Source organism: Crinia signifera, chromosome 6 (assembly GCF_055691185.1).
Source record: "Crinia signifera chromosome 6, ASM5569118v1, whole genome shotgun sequence".
Taxonomy (NCBI): domain Eukaryota; kingdom Metazoa; phylum Chordata; class Amphibia; order Anura; family Myobatrachidae; genus Crinia; species Crinia signifera.
The window spans coordinates 276,852,832-276,877,317 of record NC_139222.1 but is presented as its reverse complement, the minus strand read 5'-3'; the positions used below and the strand labels follow the sequence as shown (position 1 = coordinate 276,877,317).

General features: G+C 49.0%; 1 protein-coding gene across 3 annotated transcripts; it reads right to left on the bottom strand.

The window, feature by feature from the left end:
- Positions 1 to 278: 278 nt before the first annotated feature.
- LPAR5 (lysophosphatidic acid receptor 5) lies at positions 279 to 23,686 on the bottom strand. Of its 3 annotated transcripts, none has more exons than XM_083145639.1 (2): positions 23,226 to 23,686; positions 279 to 1,738 (listed from the first exon to the last, which is right to left on the bottom strand). In XM_083145639.1, the coding sequence occupies exons 1-2, from the start codon at positions 23,367 to 23,369 to the stop codon at positions 590 to 592; spliced, it is 1,293 nt and encodes a 430-aa protein (XP_083001765.1). In that variant the 5' UTR covers positions 23,370 to 23,686; the 3' UTR covers positions 279 to 589. The 3 variants fall into 3 exon arrangements, with proteins under 3 accessions (XP_083001765.1, XP_083001767.1, XP_083001766.1); XM_083145641.1 differs by lacking the exon at positions 23,226 to 23,686 and adding an exon at positions 21,588 to 21,674; XM_083145640.1 differs by lacking the exon at positions 23,226 to 23,686 and adding an exon at positions 15,495 to 15,699.
- Between the last annotated feature and the right edge of the window lie 800 nt (positions 23,687 to 24,486).

Genomic DNA, 24,486 nt, shown 5'->3' with positions numbered 1-24,486 from the left:
CTGCTCTTATCCACAGCTCCGTCTCACACCAGTAAGGATAACAAGGGGAAGAGTCCTGAAACATCCTTTTTCCAGGTCAGCTCCTCCTATGTTAAACACTGTCCAATCCAAATGAAACTCCTACTGTATATATTACCTCAGGAACGCAACCTTGTCTGTGTTGCTAACAGAGATACCAGTTAAGGAATTTGTGATTGGCCGTTACCAGCAGCAAGCCAGTTGCATGCCCCTGTGTTGTGTGTGTGTGCTGATCACAGAGCGCTAATCAGTGCTTATTATAAAACAGAATGTATTTCAGTGCTACAGCCTCAGCCTCGTTATACAGTGTCGCTTCCATCACAGATGCATTAAATAAATCAATAAAAATGGTGACAAGACTTCGGTATGATGGCGGAGGGACTCTGATTTCTGATTGTTCGTCTTCCAAAATGAGGGATCTGATTACCCTTCAATTCTCCTTCCCTCTGGCAACCTTTGTTGGCACCCCGCGTCCATAATTTACTACCTCCCACCATGCAGTAATCCCCTCAGCTAACCTCCCCCACACTCCCATTTTCCAAGTGATGACGTGTCCTCAGTGCGTACTGGCTCAAATCTCCGACTCTTCAATCATTGTCCTCCTCTCGCTGCCATTGCTGTCCACTTTCCTAATCTGGGACAATTTTTGGGGCTTCTCTTTGCTCCCATTGTTTTTGTCAGACCCTGTGGTAATGCCACGGTATTTGACCCCTGGGGTCTTGTTGGAAGACGTGGTGTCTCCGTTTTTCTTGTCGGACGTACTTTTCTCTCCGGAATTCTTGCTCCTCCCCATTTGGCTGAGCGTATTTCGGAAGCCCTCGGTGCTGAAGTAATAAACTAGGGGGTCGAGGGCGCAGTTAGTGCTGGCCAGCAGAACGGTGATGGAAAGAATTCGTTTTAGAGTCGATTTCGAATCCCACCTATCACTGATGAGTTCTGCCCGCAGCAGCCCGTAGCCCACCAGCGTGGAATTGTAGGGGACGAAGCAGAAGAGGAAGATGCTGAGGTTGATGACAAGTAACCGTATTGTCTTCCTGTGCCGCTGCGCCCCTCCTTCCGCGGCCCGGCACAGCTCCCAGAACACGTGGCACGAGCCGTAGAGCACCGCCGCGAGGGGCATCAGGAACCCGATGACTTCCGCCACCAACAGCAGAGGGAACAAGTAGCCGTGCCAGCTGCTTAAGCCTTCAAAGCAGCGGTGGACCCGTTCATGCCCGTTCCAGCAGTCTTTGGAGTTGTGTACGATGGCGGCGGGCACCGATCCGCTCACGATCATTAGCCAGACACATAGACAAATCAGACGGGCCACTCTGCGCCGGCGAAAGTGACGGAAGCGCAGCGGGTGCACTATGGCAAAGTAACGGTCCACATTAATGCAGAAGAGGAACAGGCAGCTGCCGTACATGTTGATGTGGAAGATAGATCCGGAGAGGCGGCAGAGGAAGCTCCCGAACGGCCAGTGGTTATTGGCATAGTAGTAGATCCTCAGGGGCAGGGAGAGGGAGAACAGGAGGTCGCTGAGCGCCAGGTTGCACAGGAAGGTGCCCACCACGGAGAGTGGACGCAGCCACCGCAGGAACACAAAAAGCGATACTCCGTTCAGTATAACGCCCAGGGGCATCAGCAGGCTGTACCCCACCAGGAGCAGGGTGCGGGAGGATGGAGGGGTGTGCTCATCGCAGTTGTCCAGGTCGGAGCCATTGAGCGTCGCCGGGGAAACCTGAGAGAGCAAGAACAGTCAGTCAGTAAATCACTTCATCAGGAGAGCTTGGTACTAAAGCATTGTGGGGGTATCAGGAATTAGGGAGGAAGTCGCTTTCACAGTTACAGGATATGTCCACTCAAAAGGAAACTAAAGACAATAGTCCCCTCAAGTAAACTGAAAGTACTGCGGGGGCCTCATGCAGCTGTCCCCTGCCTGCCTGATATACTAAGGCTGCAATAATGGGCCTAATTCAGACTTGATTGTACGTCTGCCATACTTGCCTACTTTTTAAAACTAGTTTCAGGGAGATTATAGTTGGTTGTAGAATTTTGCATGGCGCCCCATTCAGGGGGCGTGTCATGCTACACCCAAAGGGCGTCTCTAGTTCCATATATGGAGACATTGTGAAAAGAGCACAAGGCATAAGGCATCTAGACGCGTGGATCAGTACTGCTACATCTGTGAGGAATCTTTTAAAATTACTTAGATCCAAATGTAGATGAGCCCCAAAGCAGTTAGTAAGAGATACTCTACTTGGTAAAGTGCTGGGAAATGGTGCTGATGATTCAATGTAAATGTATCTGTCTCTCATTCCTTTTTTCCCCAAAAACGTAACAGTGTAATGTGGGCTAGGTGACATGAGGGAGATTGCTAGACTAATGAGGGAGAGAGGGAGATTGCTGCTATTTCAGGGAGTCTCCTGCAGAATGCAGGAGGGTAGGTAACTATGACGTCTGCGAATACGCAGGCCGGGTGATTATCGATAGACGGTACCCATAGTGTGCATGCGCAAGGCCATCCTGCGATCATAGCCTGCTACTTTTATAGTCATGGGCCAGACGTAAGTTGTTTGACAGGAAGCCGGAGTTTGGGATTGGTAACCGTACTTTTTGTGGGAGTGTCAGGGATAATGCAGGCGTGCTCGGGTGTTTGTGAGGAAGTCATGTGACATCAGTTCTGGCCCCAATTTGCCTGTTTCTAACACAGCCGACGAGTAGGTCCTGGGCTACGCACAGACTGCACACACTGGGGAATCATTTAAGCCGTGCTAAGCAATTCGCGGGCGGCATACAGCTGATGGCAGGACTGAACATTAGCAGCACAGTGATCAGGTCTGAATAGGGCGGACTGGCTTCAAGCTAGCATGCATTTCATATGGTTATTAATCAGCGGCAGTACCTGTGTAATTCATGAGTGTCCTGTGTAAAGGGACAGTATGGTAAGCCTAAGCCTATTGTTAGGGGAAGGTGACTGACTAAAAATTACTTTTGACGAACACACTATTCCCATACCTCCCAACATGACCTGTTCCTGGAGGAACACAATGCTCTGTTCCTGGACTTCTCGCTTAGGAGCCCGTTTATCACGGATCACATTTCCTGCTGCAGTCCATCCTGATACATTCGGGGGGATACTTAATATTTGCGGCTAAGCGATGTAGCCACAAACGGTACTTATGTATTATCTGGGCTCCCATGTTAAATGCACCCCATTTTTTCATACCCCTACTATCCAACTACGCATGGAGTTGATTTTATATAGTGTGGCGAGCGCAGCGAGCCACCGTGCCCGAAGCGTGGCGAGCGCAGCGAGCCCCGCAAGGGGCCGCGGTCTAAAAAAAAAAAACGGGAGCCCAGATATTACATAAGTACCCCACAAACATTAAATACTAATGTATGATTACCACCACCTGTGGTGAAACACCTTTCTAATCCATTCACCTGTTCAACACAGATGAGGGTAATCATACATTAACAGAGAAGTCCAGGAACAGAGCATTGTGTCCCTCCTGGAGAGGGTCATGTTGGGAGATTTTAAATTTCCATCTGACCAAGTTTTGGTAACTCTATGACTGGATGATGGTGACATCATGTGGACATTAGAGGAATTACATGTTAGGCTGTGTTAGGAAGGAGGATGAGAGACGCATTAGGGTCTGAAGAATAATCCTAAAATCGGTACTTGTGTATTATAGCGGCGCCCCCGATGTGCATCGCGCGATGTTTTCATCGTGTCGCATCGCATGGCATGCGATGCGACGCGATGTTTGCCCCCTATGCGATGAAAGATCGTATAAGCACCATAAAGGGTGCTTTTAAGCACCCTAATGGGTGCTTACAATGTGAAATGCACCCTCACGCCACCCCCACACTATAAACGTGAACCCGAAGCGTGGCGAGCGCAGCGAGCCCGCGAGGGGCGGCGGTACGCGTCCTCCGACCTTTTCATACCCCCACTATCCACGTCGGCACGGAGTTGAGAATAGAAAGTGTGGTGAGCGCAGCGAGCCACCGAGCCCGAAGCGTGGCGAGCGCAGCGAGCCCCGCGAGGGGACGTGGATACCTTCACAGGTATCGGAGTCCCCTCTCGGGCTTCACAGGTATCCGCGTCCGCTCGCCACGCTTCGGGTTCACGTTTATAGTGGGGGGGTGGCGTGGGGGTGCATTTCACAATTGTAAGCACCCATTAGGGTGCTTATACAATGTTTAATCGCATCGCATCGCATTGTATGGCATTGTATGCCATGTACAATGTCATACAGTTTTAAAATTGTATGACATTGTACAATATGGCGCGATATCTGTGGTAGCATCGCATACCATCGCATGCCTTATGGTATGCGATGCGATGGGCGCCGCCAAAATACACAAGTACCCAAAAATTAACAAACTCATATGCTGTGTACACACGGGGGCGATAGGGGCTGAAATCGCTGGAAATATGGTCGCAGGCGACCATATTTCCAGTGATGGGAGTGTGCCCCGGTGATAAATCGCCGGGTGCGCGCTCCCGTTTTCAGCCCCATTCTAATCGCTGGTCGCAGGAGTTTGATTGCCCTGAGACCGATTTTACATTGGAACCAATGTTAAATGCCCCACAGATCCCATTTTTAATTGTATACACACCCTGATGGGTAATTACTATGTGAAATGCCCCCCCATTGTTAACGCCACACCACGATCAACGCCAACCCGAAGCGTGGCGAGCGCAGCGAGTTGATTTTATATAGTGTGGCGAGCACAGCGTGCCACCGAGCCCGAAGCGTGGGGGACGCGGAATACATGTTAAGTAATCCGCGTCCCCTCGCGGGGTACGCTGCGCTCGCCACACTTAATAAGATCAACTCTACGCCGACGTGGATAGCGGGGGTATGAAAAGGTCAGTGGACGCGTACCGCCACCCCTCGCGGGCTCGCTGCGCTCGCCACGCTTCGGGTTGGCGTTGATCGTGGGGTGCCATTAACAATGGGGGGCATTTGACCTAATAATTAACCATCAGGGTGGGTGTACAATGAAAATCGGGTCTGGGGGGCATTTAATATTGGATCCAATGTAAAATCGGGTCTGAGGTACAATTTAACATTGGGTCCAATGGCAAAATCGGGTCGGTTGCGTCGCATCGCATGCCATTATAATGGCGTGCGATGCGATTGATTTTTTAATTATACAGCAAAGTCTTGAAAACCCCGAAAATCGGGTCCCATCGGGTCCCATTGCATGCCTTAAGTTAAGGCATGCGATTAAAAAATCGGGCGCCCAGATTTTACACAAGTACCCTGGATTTATATACAGCAGCACAGTTTAGCACTACTGGACTTATATACAGTGTATATAAGTCCAGTAGTGCTGACCTGTGCTGCTGTATATAAGTGCAGTAGTGCTGCTTTATATAAGTCCAGTAGTGCTGCCCTGTGCGGCCATATCTAAATGCAGTAGTGCTGCCCTGTGCGACCATATATAAGTGCAGTAGTGCTGCCCTGTGCTGCCATATATAAGTGCAGTAGTGCTGCCCTGCGTGACCATATATAAGTGCAGTAGTGCTGCCCTGTGCGGCCATATATAGGTGCAGTAGTGTTTCCCTGTGCGACCATATATAAGTGCAGTAGGGCTGCCGTGTGCGACCATATCTAAATGCAGTAGTGCTGCCCTGTGCGACCATATATAAGTGCAGTAGTGCTGCCGTGTGCGACCATATATAAATGCAGTAGTGCTGCCCTGCGCGGCCATATATAAGTGCAGTAGTGCTGCCCTGTGCGACCATATATAAGTGCAGTAGAGCTGCCCTGCGTGACCATATATAAGTGTAGTAGAGCTGCCCTTTGCGACCATATATAAGTGCAGTAGTGCTGCCGTGTGCGACCATATATAAGTGCAGTAGTGCTGCCCTGTGCGGCCGTATATAAGTGCAGTAGTGCTGCCCTGTGCGACCATATATAAGTGCAGTAGAGCTGCCCTGTGCGACCATATATAAGTGCAGTAGAGCTGCCCTGCGTGACCATATATATAAGTGCAGTAGAGCTGCCCTTTGCGACCATATATAAGTGCAGTAGTGCTGACGTGTGCGACCATATATAAGTGCAGTAGTGCTGCCCTGTGCGGCCGTATATAAGTGCAGTAGTGCTGCCGTGTGCGGCCCTATATAAGTGCAGTAGTGCTGGCCTGCGCGGCCATATATAAGTGCAGTAGTGCTGCCGTGTGCGACCATATATAAGCGCAGTAGTGCTGCCCTGTGTGACCATATATAAGTGCAGTAGTGCTGCCCTGGGAGATCATATATAAGTCCAGTAGTGTTGCCCTGTGAGACCATATGTAAGTCCAGTAGTGCTGCCCTGCGCGGCCATATATAAGTCCAGTAGTGCTGCCCTGCGCGGCCATATATAAGTGCAGTAGTGATGCCCTGTGTGACCATATATAAGTGCAGTAGTGCTGCCCTGTGCGGCCATATATAAGTGCAGTAGTGCTGCCCTGTGCGGCCATATATAAGTGCAGTAGTGCTGCCGTGTGCGACCATATATAAGCGCAGTAGTGCTGCCCTGTGTGACCATATATAAGTGCAGTAGTGCTGCCCTGGGAGATCATATATAAGTCCAGTAGTGCTGCCCTGGGAGATCATATATAAGCCCAGTAGTGTTGCCCTGCGCGGCCATATATAAGTCCAGTAGTGCTGCCCTGCGCGGCCATGTATAAGTGCAGTAGTGCTGCCCTGTGCAGCCATATATAAGTGCAGTAGTGCTGCCCTGCGCAGCCATCTATAAGTGCAGTAGTGCTGCCCTGCGCGGCCATCTATAAGTGCAGTAGTGCTGCCCTGCGCGGCCATCTATAAGTGCAGTAGTGCTGCCCTGTGCAGCCATCTATAAGTGCAGTAGTGCTGCCCTGTGCAGCCATCTATAAGTGCAGTAGTGCTGCCCTGCGCGGCCATCTATAAGTGCAGTAGTGCTGCCCTGCGTGGCCATCTATAAGTGCAGTAGTGCTGCCCTGCGTGGCCATCTATAAGTGCAGTAGTGCTGCCCTGCGCGGCCATCTATAAGTGCAGTAGTGCTGCCCTGCGCGACCATCTATAAGTGCAGTAGTGCTGCCCTGCGCAGCCATCTATAAGTGCAGTAGTGCTGCCCTGCACGGCCATCTATAAGTGCAGTAGTGCTGTCCTTGTTTGGCGCATGGTAAAATGAGTGCAGAGTATTACCTAGAATATGGCGCAGTTACATAGCTATAAAGTCACCGTGGAACCCGGAGGCGAATTGTCGACAAAACAACTCCGAAATTAAAATGAATGATAAAATCTATAATTAAAAAGTATAATAATAATAATAATATTTGGAAGCCTTATTACCGCTGGACATGAATGAAAACCGTGTGCCTGACAGCATAGGACAGAGGCCTGCAACCAGTAGGTTTCCACACACATATATAGTCACTGACACATAAGCGACCTTTACTAGTAGCAGCAAACAGGTCTAAACACCAGTATCCTCCCATTACGTCCTGTGTGACGCAAGTGTCCCTACTCCGCCAGCAGCGCAGTAAGTAGTAATTTACAGTGTTATTGTTTTACACAACTACTGTATATATACTTCCAGATATACACTAACGTCAGTATTTACACAAGGAGCGCAGTGCTGGTACGGCTGCACTGGGCCTAAGTGCCTTCCATCAAAACAATGGGACAGAAATATACTGTTTATGCCTTATAATATGCACAGTGCTGTACCTGACACACAACACTTGTTGTGCAGGATACAACAGTTTAGACCTGGGAGCAGAGATAAATGACCCAAACATCCTGGAAATGTAAACGTAAACCGCTGCATAATTGTGGGATGCGTAATTCTTGTAAAGAAGGAGAGAATCCGTGCAAGGTCACAGGAAGGGGGGTGGGGGGGGGGGGGGGGGTGGGGGGTTGGGGATTCCCTCAAAAAGGCCAATTTCCCTGATATTTAACATTAGAGGTGTCCCCCATAGTTTGTAAGGTTCTACCACCATTTTTCAGAAGATGAATACAAAGTGGGAGTGGTCTGGGTAACGGCGCAATAATACGTAAATTTTTGTACATATTTTATTTCCGAAGGAATTTGCAATCCATATTTAAAATATTAGGTGATTTTTGCACTTCTGCGCACGTGCAGCGACGGTGCGCCTACTGTAGCTCAAAGTGCGATCATGGGGGCAGATTTATTTATCTTGGAGAAGAGATAAACTGGAGATAAAGCGGAGAAAAGTTAAAAGGAGATAAAGCAACAGCCAATCAACTCCCAACTCATACTTGCCTACTTTTGAAAACAAGTTTCAGGGAGATTATAGTTGGTAGTAGAAGTTTGTACTGTGCCCCCTTAAAGGGGCGTGACATGCTCCACCCAAAGGGGCGTGTCTACTTCCATATATGGAGAGATTGTGAAAAGAGATTGTGAACGTGGCACTTAGAATCTTTTAATATTAATTATATCCAAATGTAGATGAGCCCCAAAGCAGTTAGTTTGCTGGGAAATGGTGCTGATGATTCAATGTAAATGTATCTATCTTTCATTCCTTTTTTCCCCCTAAAATGTAACAGTGTAATGTGGGCTAGATGGAATGAGGGAGATTGCTAGACCAATGAGGGAGAGAGGGAGATTGCTGCTATTTCAGGGAGACTCCTGCAGAATGCAGGAGGGTAGGTAACTATGTCCCAACTGTCTTTTTCAAACACAGCTGATTGGCTGGTGCGTTATCTCCTTTTACCTTCCCTTATAGAACGATACAAAGTGATGGATTGGGGGATAAATGCAATATATATAAAAAATTAAATAATCGATTTTTGATTTTGAAAAATCGCAATCTAATCACCATCGGCAGGGTTTTAGGGTCATAATTACTAAAAGTTGATTTCAAAGGTAAATTTTACAACCTATTTTTTTTTTCAGTCTGAAGTCAGTGGGGTTTAGTCAGTGGGTTTAAATGCCGCTACACTCAAGCTTGGTGCACACTAGATGATGTAGGGGGCTATTCGTGCTAATTTCAATCTTTTTCCTTTTTTTCCCAATTTTCGTGATCAATCGGGAAAAGACCTGGATCCCCGAATCCACATCTTTTATCGTGGAAATGGACGCTAATTCCGCCAGTTTCTGTGATGAAAACCTCCGGGATTGAATAGTGAAATCTCCTTATTTCCTGAAAATCGGAAATAAGGGGAAAGATTGAATTCTCCCCATATTCTATGAACGATATTGTTAACGATTAACATGAACTCCCGGGAAAACGATATAGTGCATACACAAGGAATGATATCGCTGACAATATCATTCAGTGACGACGTCCTTTCCCCGCTCCGTACATGCAATCGTTTATATAGTCAAAATTGAGCGGCAAGTACAGACGCCGGAGGATATCATTAACGACCTGCAGGGATATGCATCGTTAACGATATGGAGCATACACACTTGATGATATTGCAAACAATATCACTCAGAAGGGTCAAAGTGAGTGGTATCGTTTGTAATATCGCTTAGTCTGTACCGAGCTATAGATATAAAAACTGTCCAAAATCGGCCCGAGATCGACTACCGCTTCCTGCTAATTCTCTATTGAATGAAACATATCTCATGCAAGAAGCTGCTGAGGTTCCTCGAATGCTGGTTTGCGAACATCTGGTGGGGTGCCTGCGATGGTTTGTGTACATGTCTGATGACGGGGTGCCTGCGATGGTTTGTGTACATGTCTGATGACGGGGTGCCTGCGATGGTTTGTGTACGTGTCTGATGATGGGGTGCCTGCGATGGTTTGTGTACATGTCTGATGATGGGGTGCCTGCGATGGTTTGTGTACATGTCTGATGATGGGGTGCCTGCGATGGTTTGTGTACATGTCTGATGATGGGGTGCCTGCGATGGTTTGTGTACATGTCTGATGATGGGGTGCCTGCGATGGTTTGTGTACATGTCTGACGATGGGGTGCCTGCAATGGTTTGTGTACATGTCTGACGATGGGGTGCCTGCGATGGTTTGTGTACATGTCTGATGATGGGGTGCCTGCGATGGTTTGCGTACATGTCTGATGATGGGGTGCCTGCGATGGTTTGCGTACAAGTCTGATGACGGGGTGCCTGCGATGGTTTGTGTACATGTCTGACGATGGGGTGCCTGCGTTGGTTTGTGTACATGTCTGATGATGGGGTGCCTGCGATGGTTTGTGTACATGTCTGATGACGGGGTGCCTGCGATGGTTTGCGTACATGTCTGATGATGGGGTGCCTGCGATGGTTTGCGTACATGTCTGATGATGGGGTGCCTGCGATGGTTTGTGTACATGTCTGATGATGGGGTGCCTGCGATGGTTTGCGTCTATGTCATATCCGCCCACCACTGAGAGTTTGCTGCGCAGTTGGTGGCGTGTCCCACATGGAGATTGCACGTTGGCTTCCACCACTGATAAAACACCCCTGTCCATAACCCAATAAAAACATGGCGCTCTGAGGGGCAGATGTATTATACCTAGTGAAATGATAAAGTGGAAGGTGATAATGCACCAGCCAATCAGCTCCTAGCTGCCAAGTTATAGGTTGGGTCTGATATATAACTGTTTGAGCTGATTGGCTGCTGCGAAATTCCATGCAACTTTATCACTTCACCAGGCAGAATACATCTGCCCCTGGATCACCGGTTGAACTGCTGTAACGGGGATGGGGAGGGGGGGGGGGGGGGGTTTGGCTGTCCCACCACAGGAAACTTTGACCCTCCCACTGTTATTATGGAAGTTGATTCCCTAGTTGAAATAAAGAAAGATATAGCCGATGACCTGTCACCCAGAACGCAAGTAGACAGGAAGACTATCAGTAAGGAGTAGACGGAGAGACTGGCTGGTAAGGGGCGTTACTACCTGTGGCTTGAGGTGGAACACGCGTCTCATTTCTTTCTCAATGAGATAAGAACAGATACTAATAAAGCTATGCGGTTGCAGTGACACGGGCTTGCACTGATGTTACCTTATTTCCACAAATATAGAACCACCAGACAAAACTTAGGTGACTCACCGCCCGCTGTCATATTTCTGTGAAAGTCTGTACCATGTCCAAAGTCAATATCTAGCATCAACATATGAACAGGTGAATAATACAGCCAGTTCTGTTTTACTTTACTTATTACCCTGTTATAATACAATTCGGCCATACTGCAGAGTGTTATCTGTGCTTTCAGGATGTATGACTCAAGTAACAGCGACTTAGAACAGCTACTTTCAGGTACAGCGTGGTGGGAACTTTCAGGACTCAAATCAATCACTAAAAAGTCCAAACTGGCCACATTCATACGCAAAGATGTGTCAGAAACTTCTACCCTGGTGAGGCATTGTGGGCAGCTGCCTAGGGTGCAATGGTCTCCTGGCACGTTTGCTGTGTGACATTGGGATGGGCACAGAGTGAACCACAGTAACTGTAGGGAGCTGGTTCGGTCAGACGTTCCGGAGTCCGGACCATTCCGGCCTTGCTACTGCTGCCAGACCCAGCCACAGGAGGGGTCTGTATTGTATACTAGCCACAGGAGAGCTGGGTCTGTATTGTATACTAGCCACAAGAGGGGTCTGTATTGTATACTAGCCACAGGAGAGCTGTATCTGTATTGTATACTAGCCACAAGAGAGCTGGTTCTGTATTGTATACTAGCCACAAGAGGGTTCTGTATTGTATACTAGCCACAGGAGAGCTGGATCTGTATTGTATACTAGCCACAAGAGAGCTGGGTCTGTATTGTATACTAGCTACAAGAGGGTTCTGTATTGTATACTAGCCACAGGAGAGCTGGGTCTGTATTGTATACTAGCCACAAGAGGGGTCTGTATTGTATACTAGCCACAAGAGAGCTGGGTCTGTATTGTATACTAGCCACAAGAGGGTTCTGTATTGTATACTAGCCACAGGAGAGCTGGTTCTGTATTGTATACTAGCCACAGGAGAGCTGGTTCTGTATTGTATACTAGCCACAAGAGGGGTCTGTATTGTATACTAGCCACAAGAGAGCTGGGTCTGTATTGTATACTAGCCACAGGAGAGCTGTATCTGTATTGTATACTAGCCACAAGAGAGCTGGTTCTGTATTGTATACTAGCCACAAGAGGGTTCTGTATTGTATACTAGCCACAGGAGAGCTGGATCTGTATTGTATACTAGCCACAAGAGAGCTGGGTCTGTATTGTATACTAGCTACAAGAGGGTTCTGTATTGTATACTAGCCACAGGAGAGCTGGGTCTGTATTGTATACTAGCCACAAGAGGGGTCTGTATTGTATACTAGCCACAAGAGAGCTGGGTCTGTATTGTATACTAGCCACAAGAGGGTTCTGTATTGTATACTAGCCACAGGAGAGCTGGTTCTGTATTGTATACTAGCCACAGGAGAGCTGGTTCTGTATTGTATACTAGCCACAAGAGGGGTCTGTATTGTATACTAGCCACAAGAGAGCTGGGTCTGTATTGTATACTAGCCACAGGAGAGCTGGGTCTGTATTGTATACTAGCCACAAGAGAGCTGGGTATGTATTGTATACTAGCCACAAGAGAGCTGGGTCTGTATTGTATACTACCCACAAGAGGGTTCTGTATTGTATACTAGCCACAGGAGAGCTGGTTCTGTATTGTATACTAGCCACAGGAGAGCTGGGTCTGTATTGTATACTAGCCACAGGAGAGCTGGGTCTGTATTGTATACTGGCCACAGGAGAGCTGGGTCTGTATTGTATACTAGCCACAAGAAAGTTGGGTCTGTATTGTATACTAGCCACAAGAGAGCTAGGTCTGTATTGTATACTGGCCACAGGAGAGCTGGGTCTGTATTGTATACTGGCCACAAGAGAGCTGGGTCTGTATTTTATACTAGCCACAAGAGAGCTGGGTCTGTATTGTATACTAGCCAGGGGAGCTGGGTCTGTATTGTATACTAGCCAGGGGAGCTGGGTCTGTATTGTATACTAGCCACAAGAGAGCTGGGTCTGTTTTGTATACTAGCCACAGGAGAGCTGGGTCTGTATTGTATACTAGCCACAGGAGAGCTGGGCCTGTATTGTATACTAGCCACAGGAAAGCTGGGTCTGTATTGTATACTAGCCACAGGAGAGCTGGGTCCGTATTGTATACTAGCCACAAGAGAGCTGGGTCCGCATTGTATACTAGCCACAGGAGAGCTGGGTCCGCATTGTATACTAGCCACAGGAGAGCTGGGTCCGCCTTGTATACTAGCCACAGGAGAGCTGGTTCCGCATTGTATACTAGCCACAGGAGAGCTGGGTCCGCATTGTATACTAGCCACAGGAGAGCTGGGTCCGCATTGTACACTAGCCACAGGAGAGCTGGGTCTGTATTGTACACTAGCCACAGGAGAGCTGGGTCTGTATTGTATACTAGCCACAGGAGAGCTGGGTCTGTATTGTATACTGGCCACAGGAGAGCTGGGTCCGTATTGTATACTGGCCACAGGAGAGCTGGGTCCGTATTGTATACTGGCCACAGGAGAGCTGGGTCTGTATTGTATACTGGCTACAGGAGAGCTGGGTCTGTATTGTATACTAGCCACAATAGAGCTGGGTCTGTATTGTATACTAGCCACAGGAGAGCTGGGTCTGTATTGTATACTAGCCACAAGAGAGCTGGGTCTGTATTGTATACTCTCTATAGTAAAAGTTAGTGTATTGTGTGAACACATGACCCGGGTATAATATGCAGAGTTTAGTGAGTATTACACCTTATCATATGTAATAATAAATGGTGGAATGATAACTGGGAGAGAACATTTGCATAGCTCCCAGCTGTAAAGATATGCAGAGTGGGACACATTAATCGCTGTATGAACCCAGTTGCCTGATGATATGTAAGTACTGTAGCCATCAATCATTGCACATTATCTTTATTCTATTCATGTGCAGTGGGGTGGGACAAGCGTATAAATGCACATAAATCCGTATACTGTATGTATGTGCTATATGATCATGTATGTGCTATATGTGTGTGCGCTCATGTTTGGTACAATGATGTTGAGCACAAAAAAACAAAACAAGCAAAAACACATTAATGACACATTAATTCCTGACACTCGTTAGGACACAGCCATTCCGTACTGGGAACTGCAGCCAGCAATACACACATCCCAGCTGCTCCTATAACATGGTCCAGTAGCGACAAGGATACACGCTCGTCGTGTCGACACTAATAAAGTCGACGTGTATTTGGGTCGACCACTGGATGTCGACAGGGATTAGGTAGACACATGGCAAAAGTCAACATGGTTAATGTTGACATGGTCTAATATCGACACAGACATTCGTTCAGAAATGGGAATGTCGACATGAGTTTTTCACTTTTTTGACCCAACATCTGCCGACAGGCGGTATTTCATGCCCTACCATCCACTACGGCGCGGCGGGAGAACATAATAGTGCGCAGCGCGGCACCGAGCCCAAAGCATGGCGAGCCGTGTGAGGGGACACTTTTACATTGTCCATGTCAACTGCGTCGACCTTCAGGACAAAAAAGCGAAAAACTCATGTCGCCCTTTTGACTGTCCACCTTCCCACTGTCGACCTAATGTTTGTGTCAACTTTTTGACCCTGTCGACCTTAGCCAAGTCGACCTTTTTCACGTGTCGTCGACCTGAGCCCTGTCAACCTTCAGGGGCCCAATGCATGTCGACCTTAATTTGGTTGACCCAATGACCCCAGACCTGAACAACATTGACTGGGACTGTGCGGTGTATTTACTAAGCTTTGGAGAGAGATAAAGTACCAACCAATCAACCCCTAACTGCCCAGTTACAGCCTGTTGTTTTTTAGATGACAGTTACAGGCTGATTGGATTGTTCTTATTTATTCTCAGTTTGTTTTATTTTGTAAAGCGCAGCATATTCTGTCTGTACTATATCTCTCTCCACTTTATTTCTCTCTAAGGGGGGAATTCACTAAGATGGGAGTTCTGTGTCACGTGAGATCAGAATCAAAATCTATTTCTTATTTATGTAGCACCTTCTAGGAGATAATAGACAGCATCTGATTGGTTGCCCGTAGCAACATCCAATGTAATATACAACTCCCGTCTTAGTAAATCCCCCCTAAGACTTAGTACATGTAAAGAATTTAGTAACACCTTCCAACAATCCCCAATGGAGGAGACTGACCCACCAAGGCCACCGCCGCCACCACCACCACCACCCTGCACGTTTTGCGGGGAGTTGAGAGGCATTCCTCTGCTCGACACACTGGTGACTGCCATACTGAGACTTGTAGTTCCACAACAGATGGATCACAGAGCTCTGCTAATCCGCAGAGGGTTCCAGAGACAGCACAGACCCAGATCTGAGGCAGAGAGACAAACATAGTGCAAGGGAGTGTGACAGGGCATGCTGAGACTTATAGTCCTACCCCAGAAGCACCAAGGACGTGAGGCAAGAATCCTGCATGAAAGAAACAGATGGAAGAGACACAGAGGTAGACCCCAGGCTGCAGATACACAATGGGGTCCGAGCTGGCGATGGTTACTTACCGGCGTCACCGTAGTCATGATGTAATACACGGTGTCTCCTTCATGACCTTGTGTGGGTCACAGGGGCCCAGAGTGTGACACGGGCCCCCTCAGCCTCTGCGTGTGAGCTCCCGCTGTGTGACACAGGTCCCCCTGTGAGGCTGGAGTATACTGTGTATGCTGCACACATGGTGCAGTTCCTTCCCTCGCACACTCACAGTGTCTCACTAACACCACCTACCTTTGATCTTTGTACTGCGAATCGAGGAGTTTCACTCTGAGCCGTCCCAGCTGAGTGTCACCCTGCAGGGAGTGGCCCCTTACAGATTACAACAAGGTGTTTACAGAAAAAAAAGTTTGCTGCACCGAAACAGAATCCATTGACTCTCATTCCAGCTAAAGAATCCAGCGGGAGGCTAAAGGTGGCCATACACGGTCCAATTGCTGGGTGCGATGAGGTGTGCGCAGGGCATCGCACAGCTCAGAAAGTATGTGCTGCACAAAACCTATGCAATGCGATGTGATGCGATATTGTATACAATAATTGTACAGTGTATGGGCACCTTTATACTTAAGTTATCGGAGGCCAGGGACGTGACTAGGGCAGAGGAATAGTCCCATGTTCACTTACAGTATGTCCCACCTTCCCTTTACTAAATTATTCATATGAATTATGCCGGATTCTGTGGCTGCCTGACTTCATACTGTGCATTTCAGATGGTTTACGTGACCGCAGAACCTGTGTATTCCATACAGTAGTGTCCTTATTAAAAAGAGAAGTTTGGAAGTGAGAACAGTGGAGTTGAGGTACAGTAGTTACATGCTGGGACATGAGAGAGCGGCTGCACAATTACTAGGTCGCTGTCAGGCACAATGCCTGGGGCGTCTCCTGCCTGAAGTACGCCCCTAATTTAGCCTCATTTTGATCTCGCTTTGATTTCTACATCTGACTGTCCTGAATAATAATTACAATATACGCTGCACTTCACCTATAGGGCCTCATTCAGAGGCGCCGCAGTGGTTATGTCCAACGCAAATGGGCAATGTTTTACGTCTGCGCGTGCATCCGAGTGCAGCTCTGGGATGGAGGAGGCATGGTGGACGTTCCTGGGCGGTAGGCACCTGTGATAGAAGTGGTGCATGTAATTATGGCACGAGACGGAGATCCACTCTCCTAAGCGCGGGCGTTTTAAGAGCGGAGAGGACCCGCATGCAGCCCAGGTCTCTTGGAACATGGTGCCCGTGCTTTGTTCCCGGGGACATCCACAGTGCGTATGAGCAAATCATTTGGAAACAGCTGCGGGATAGGGATGACCATCGGTGCGGTCACCATCAATGGCAATGCTGCAACCAGCCATCGATAGTATTTTATTTATTATTAACAGTTATATAGCGCACACATATTCCGCAGCGCTGTACAGAGAATATATGAACAGTCACATCAGTCCCTGCCCCAGTGGAGCTTACAATCTATATTCCCTACCACATGTGCACGCACACACAGACATTCTAGGGTTAATTTTTTTGGGAGCCAAATAACCTACCAGTATATTTTTGGATTGTGGGAGGAAACCGGAGTACCCGGAGGAAACCCATGCAAGCACGGGGAGAATATACAAACTCCACACAGTTAGGGCCATGGTGGGAATGGAACCCATGACCTCAGCGCTGTGAGGTAGTAATGCTAACCATTACACCAGCCGTACTGCCCAGTACTAAACTATTAATGGATGACCTCAGATAGTTTTACCTATCAATGGGCATCCATTTTCATTGACTGACTGGCCTGTGGGCCTATCAGAATTTGTGGGTGGGGCTTCATGGGTGTCGGAGGTGAAGCTATACTCAGTGTCCTGAAAAAACCCCCCCAAAAAACATCAGTTTTTTTGTGCCATCGATGGAGGGTCACCATCTGGCTCTCTCCCATCGATGGCAAAAGTATTCAAAATCGCCCATAAACAATTTTGTATTGTTTCATTTCAAATCATCGAAGGTCTATGGGCATCCCTACTGCAGGACTCCGGAGGAGTAAGTACTGTATAACATTTGGTTACCACAGTGGCGTAACAACAAGTTTTGCGGCCTTTTTTGTGAGAGACATTTTTTATAAGGAGCCAGGAGGAGCGCCGGAATGCAGAGAAGTAGATCTGTGGGTCCCGACTCCCAGCCACAGATGCAGCGGCGTGGTAAGGCAGGCGGCAGTGGTGCAGCGTAAAAAAAGCCCCTGCAGATCCCCGGTGCCCACATTTACTCAGCGCCTCTCCACCACTGCGGGGTCTGCGGCGCTATTGCTACGACACTGGGTTACCACTCTGCACCCATTATAGAAAGGTCTGCGCTGCTCAGACGCTGGAAGAGGAAGTGAGTGTTTTAGTTGTTGGCAAATCAGACTCGGCATCAGCACAAAGACGCGTCCGAGCCTCCGTTCACCTCAGCATCAGGCCCCTAAATCTGTGTGTGCGCTTGAGGCCTCTAAGTAACCACTTCCTGTGACAGATACTTATGTTCGAGATCCAGATTTTTGCAGGACAGCGCGTGCGATCTTCAGGCTCCAATACGATACTCACAGGACCCTGATTTCAATCACATGCGATTCTGACACTTGCTATCCGATTTATCGCCGGAATGGGATGAAGAGAGCCCATATCGCTGTGGGACCGCCCTGGGGTATGGGAACCTTAAGGGTTGCAATAAACTGCACTCCTGAATGAACATGAATGATAGTAAATTAACTCCGCAGACAGTGGCGAATGTATAATGGGCGCAGTGTGTGCGGTGCACACGGGCCCCTCAGTCCCAGGGGGCCCACACTGCGCACCATGCACCCATTTTTGTAATACTCACCCTCCAGTGTCCAGTGGCGGCAGAAGCGCTGCCAGAATCCAGGTCCTATGGAGTTGATCAAGGGGCAGATGTATGAAGCAGTGATAAGGGAGGAGGAGGGGCCCATGGCAACCAATCAGCACTACAGTAACATCTGTAATTTGCATAATATAAAAATGATACAGAGCTGCAGATTGGTTGCCATGGGGACACTTCTCCTCCATTATCACTGCTTCATACATCTGCCCCATTATCACCTCTTATATAAATAATGGCAATTTCGGTACTTGGGGGCAGATTTATTAAGCTTGGAGAAGAGATAAACTGGAGATAAAGCGGAGAAAAGGTAAAAGGAGATAAAGCACCAGCCAATCAACTCCCAACTGTCTTTTTCAAACACAGCTGATTGGCTGGTGCTTTATCTCCTTTTACCTTTTCTCCGCTTTATCTCCAGTTTATCTCTTCTCCATGCTTAATAAATCTGCCCCTTGTTTCCTAGCACGGCACCTGCGATTTTGATTGTATCCATCGGGTCCTAAAAAATCTCGTCGATCGCATCGCATGCAACCAAATCGCATGCGATGCGATCGACGCGACTTTTACATCAGAACCAATGAAAAATGGTCCGAGACCTGATTTTACATTGGGCCCAATGTTAAATGCCCCCCAGACCCCAATTTTCATTGTTTACCCACCCTGATGGGTCAAATGCCGCCCCATTGTTAACGCCACCCGAAGCGTCCTCCGACCTTTTCATACCCCCACTATCCACATCGGTGTGGAGTTGATTTTATAAAGTGTGGCGAGCGCAACGAGCCACCAAGCCCGAAGCGTGGCGAGCGCAGCGAGCCCTGCGAGGGGACGCGCATTATTTCACAGGTATTACGCGTCCCCTCGCGGGGCTCGCTGCGCTCGCCACACTATATAAATTCAACTCCACACCGATGTGGATAGTGGGGGTATGAAAAGGTCGGAGGATGCGTACCGCTGCCCTTCGAGGCCTCGCTGTGCTCGCCACGCTTCGGGTTGGCGTTCATCGTGGGGTGGCGTTAACAATGGGGGGGGGGGGCATTTCACATGTAAAATACCCATAAGTGTGGGTAAACAATGACAAATCGGGTCCATTGGCCCATTTAACATTGTTCCCAATGTAAAATCGCGGTACTCTTTACCTAGCATGGCGCCCATCGCGGGCATCGGGGCCATCGCATGCACCAAAAAACGGGTGCGACGCGATGCCCGCGATTTCCCATAGGGAACAATGTTAAAAGTGTCAATGGACGCGATTTTAGTGTTCAATGCCTCAATGCCTGTGATTTTTCCATAGGAAACAATGTTAAATGGGCCACAGAGCCCAAATAGTCCCCCTGAAGTCTGAAATGGCCCCCACAATTGTTAACGCAACCCCACGATCAACGTGAACCCGAAGTGTGGCGAGTGCAGCGAGCCCGCGAGGGGCGGCGTTAAGCGTCCTCCGACCTTTTCATACCCCCACTATCCACGTCGGCGTGGAGTTGAGAATAGATTAGTGTGGCGAGCGCAGCGAGCCACCGAGCCCGAAGCGTGGCGAGGGGACGCGGATACCTTCACAGGTAAACGCGTCCCTTCGCGGGCTTCACAGGTATCCGCGTCCGCTCGCCACGCTTCGGGCTCGGTGGCTCGCTGCGCTCGCCACACTATTCTATTCTCAACTCCACGCCGACGTGGATAGTGGGGGTATGAAAAGGTCGGAGGACGCGTACCGCCGCCGCTCGCCACGCTTCGGGTTCACGTTGATCGTGGGGTGGCGTTAACAATTGTGGGGGCCATTTCTGAATTCAGGGGGACTATTAGGGCTCTGTGGCCCATTTAACATTGTTTCCTATGGAAAAATCGCGGGCATTGAGGCATTGAACACTAAAATCGCGTCCAATCACACTTTTAACATTGATCCCTATGGGAAATCGCGGGCATCGCGTCGCACCCGTTTTTTTAGTGCATGCGATGGCCGCGATTTTTTACCCCCGATGACCGCGATGGACATCGTGGGCGCCGTTCTAGGTAAAGAGTACCAAAATCGCTTCCATCGCATCAGTAGCGTCGCATGCCTTAACTTAAGGCATGCGATGGACGCGACGGGCACCGTGCTAGGAAACAAGTACCCTTATTTCTAAGTGAACCACAATAATAAATACTTACACAGGCAACTCCATGAAGTCAGATAGGGCCGGCACGTGATGGTGCTACGTGACCGTGTACAAATCAATGCACAATGGATAATGTCTGGGCCTGATTCAGGAGTTAGTAGTAAACGAGGAGAAATCTGCTCCCGGAATCAGCCCTGTAGCAATGCAGGAATTTGTATTTCAATGTTTGCATGCAGAGCAAATACTGGCTGCATTTGCATGGGATCCGGTCATTAGGCCGACCCTATTAAGGTTGACATGCATTGGGTCGACAGGCCTTAGGTCGACACGTCCATGTCGACATTTGCGATAAAAAAGTTTAAAGCTCATGTCGCCGTTTTCACCATTGACCTAATGCTTGTGTCAACCTTCCATCCCTGTCAACCTTCCCCATGTCGACCTATTTCAGGTACACTGTAATTTGGAGTTCAGTTAGGACACGCCCCTTCCCAACTCTATATCTCTCTGCCTATTATAAATCTGCCCCACCTGCAGCAGGGTTGCCTACCCTCCCGGAAATCGGGTCCCCCTCCCAGCCCCCCCCTGGAAAGGTGGGCAATCCTCCCGAATTCTGCCACACCCTCTGCATCTCCCCGACAGCTGCCCGACCGCCTCCTTGAATTACCACGACTTGTGTCTTTTCGCGGGGGAGGGGCTAAATATGCAAATTGCTCCATTGCGATGCCCCGCAAATCAGGGGTATTTCCAGTGCAGGGGGTGGGGCTGGATGAAGTCTACATCAGGCCCCGCCCCCAGAAGTGATGCTGACAGTCTCCTCTCCGGGGTTCTCCTGGTCTGGAGAGGAGACTTTAAAAGTAGGCAGGTATGACCTGCGGTATAACACGGGCCAAGTTGCTCCTTTCTGAACCAGGCTGGCTATTCCTAGAGGCCAGCTCCTGTAGACACAGTGTTACACAGGTACAGCACAGTGCCGGCACTCCTCTATAATAAACGCAGTGAAATCCGCTCAATTCTGCCAATTACGTAATCACTGGAGGCGCGACCTTGAGAAGTGAAAGCGCTGCGGAGAGCTGGACGTGCACATACATGACGGGAGAACAGACGGGCATTGTGCACACTGCTGCTGAGCCCGGCTCCAGCTCTGTGTGTGCTGAATGATTATTACCTGTGGGTGGGGTGTGGATACAGTGGGGCCCCCAGGTTACACGATAACACCGGATGTCTCCATTCATCAGAGTCATGTTACAGAAATACCTAGACAGGTAACTGGGGCCGGCAGCTCCAGGGTTTCTCAGCCCACAAATACAGTATAACCGAGCCTGCCTTGTCCTTCTACTGACAGCGCGGTCACGGACTGGGAACACGCCACCGGGCGCACTGGGGAACCTACGCTGCAATATAATATGTATCCCGCTTCTTTATTAACCATTGCCAAGTGAATCTGTCAAAATAGGTGTCAAAAACACCCAAGCACACGTTCATCACAATGACCTGTAATGTTACCTTATAGCCGAAATAAATCTTTTTTTTTGCAAAACATTTTTTATTTGAATTTATATAACAAATGTGAGAGACGCCGGGATTTTTAGGGGATATTTTGAACCTCTCACAGAGATGTTGGAACAGAGATGTTGGCACTCAAAAGGTTAAAGCCATCCAGCGCTTATCCTAACTCACCCCTCCCTCACTACCCTCCCCTCTGGGGAAAATTGACTTCTGTTTCACATAAGAGATGTTGCTATGGGCAACCAATCAGAATCGACTTCTTATTTATTTATTTAGATAGTATCTGATGATCCCATGTGAAATAGAACTAAATGTCCCCCTCCGTGTGACCTCTGCTCTGCCCCGTCTGCCCCTCCCCTGTGACCTCTGCTCTGCCCATCTGCCCCTCCCCTCTAGACTGTCAGCTCTCAGGGATGAAAGTAGGGTGGCCAATCCCGGGATCGGTGGGATCCCGGGATTTGGCCCCTAAAACGCCGGGATTTCAATCCCGGGATTGGAGTTTCCAATACCGGGATTTCGGGATTAGACTGTGCATGCGCAGTCTAATGCCGGCCAGCGTCTGAGCGTGTGCTCAGACACTGCCCGGCTTCTCCCTTCCCCGGCAGTACATCCCTGCGCAGCGTGACGAGTACAGAGGTCACGCTGCGCAGGCCAAGCAGCTGCACAGAGCCAGTGTGGCTCTGTGCAGCATGCGTTTGCCCCTGCCCACCAACCCGGCTGGCTCCCCAGAAGCCCGCCCCCCCCCCCCCCCGGCTCGCTGCCCGCCCCGCTAGCCGCTACCCGCCCATCCACCCACCCTCCAGGCCGGCTCCCCGCCCATCCGGCCGGCTCCCCGCCCATCCACCTGCCGGCTCCCCGCCCATCCACCCGCCAGCTCCCCTGACGCCCGCCAACCCACCCGGCTGCCTGGCTCCACAGACACCCGGCCGGCTGGCCGGCTGCCCACCCACACACCCGGCCGCACCGCACCCCAGCCCACATGTAAGTAAATATGCGGGGCGGCCGGGGGGCGTTTTTTAAATTAGGGAAGCCAATCCCGGGAATCCCGGGATTAGGCATTTTTCAATCCCGAAATCCGGGATTGAAAAAATGCTCCGGGATTGGCTTCCCTAGATGAAAGTCAGTGTATTTGTCATTAACCCTTTCTAGTCAGGCTCAACAGCCCTAGCGCTAGTAGCTGATCGCGTGGGGAGACACTTTAAAATAAAAACATTAACATTATTCAACATTCAATGTAGAGTAGACCATTTTTTAATAAACAAAAAGGTTAATGGTTACCATATAAGCATCAACTGACCATCGATGGTTGCATGACTGTCCCTCCATGTTGTTTCCAGGGTGTGTGTTTGTCTTTGCAGGTGTCAATTGTTGACCTGTCAACCTTTTTCTTGTGTTGGACGTTTGTCAATTTCGACCTAGAGACCATGTCGATCTTTTTCATGTGTCTATCTATTTTCCTGTCGACCTAGACACTGTTGACCAATTTACTGGTTATCCAAAGGTATTCACCATCGACCATAAATAGAGGTGCCAATCCAGGGATCGTCTGGAATTTTTGGAGCCCCCAATCCCAGCATTGATCTGCGCATCTGTATTTCATCCCTTTCTAGCGGGCAGTGCTGAGCACCAGCAGCACCCGGCTCAGGCTCTGTGTGCGTGGTACACAAATTTTACCAGGAGAGGGATTTATAGGATCCCTCTCTACTGCAGCTTTCCTCCCTCTCTGGCATGTCTGTCGGCCCCTGTGCGTCCTCTCTGTTGTGTTCTACCACATGTCCACCTGCCCTCTCTGCTGCCTCCCACCCACCTCTCCGCTGTGTCCTCCTGCCCACCCGCTCTGCCACCTCCCGTCCGCTGTGGGCACTCGGCCGCCCCCTACACCTAGATCCTGAGATTGACAGTTTTTAAATCCCGAATACCAGGATTGACGAAATGGCCATGGATTGGCCTCCCTACCCATAAACCATCAATGATTTTGAATCATCGATGAGCGATGGCCAACCTTTATGCAGACTCGATTTTCACAGATCTGCGTATGCACCCCGCTATTAGAATTTAAGCTGTGATGTGCGCTGGAGCGGGCATCGCACCCGAACATCATCGCTCCCTGGTTGGGCACCTTTAGTGCTGCAAATTAAGCCTTTATAAGACAGTCAGGGATTGGTGGCGGTTTTCTGCAAACATTGGCAGAAAATACATTTAAAGAAAAATATATTATCCTATTACCTGAATGCATTATTTAATTGGATATTGTCTTATAATGTAATAATAGGAACGGGTTGTAGAAAGACTGCATATTTGCAGCACGTTTCCTGTACACACCCTGCTACAGGACGGGACTAGACAGTGGTCATGTTGGTGCATGCTGAACTTTCTATTTCTATAGACATGAGTTTGGTGCCACCTGCTGGTTGTCAGTGAGAAGTTATTTCAGATGCCAATTCTGTAGTTGATCATAAAGAGCCTGATTTAGTGGACACAATGTCATAGTTTGCGGTTCACTAATGCAGCTGTGATAGATACAGCGCCGCCGATCCCAGATACACTGCCAGCACCTA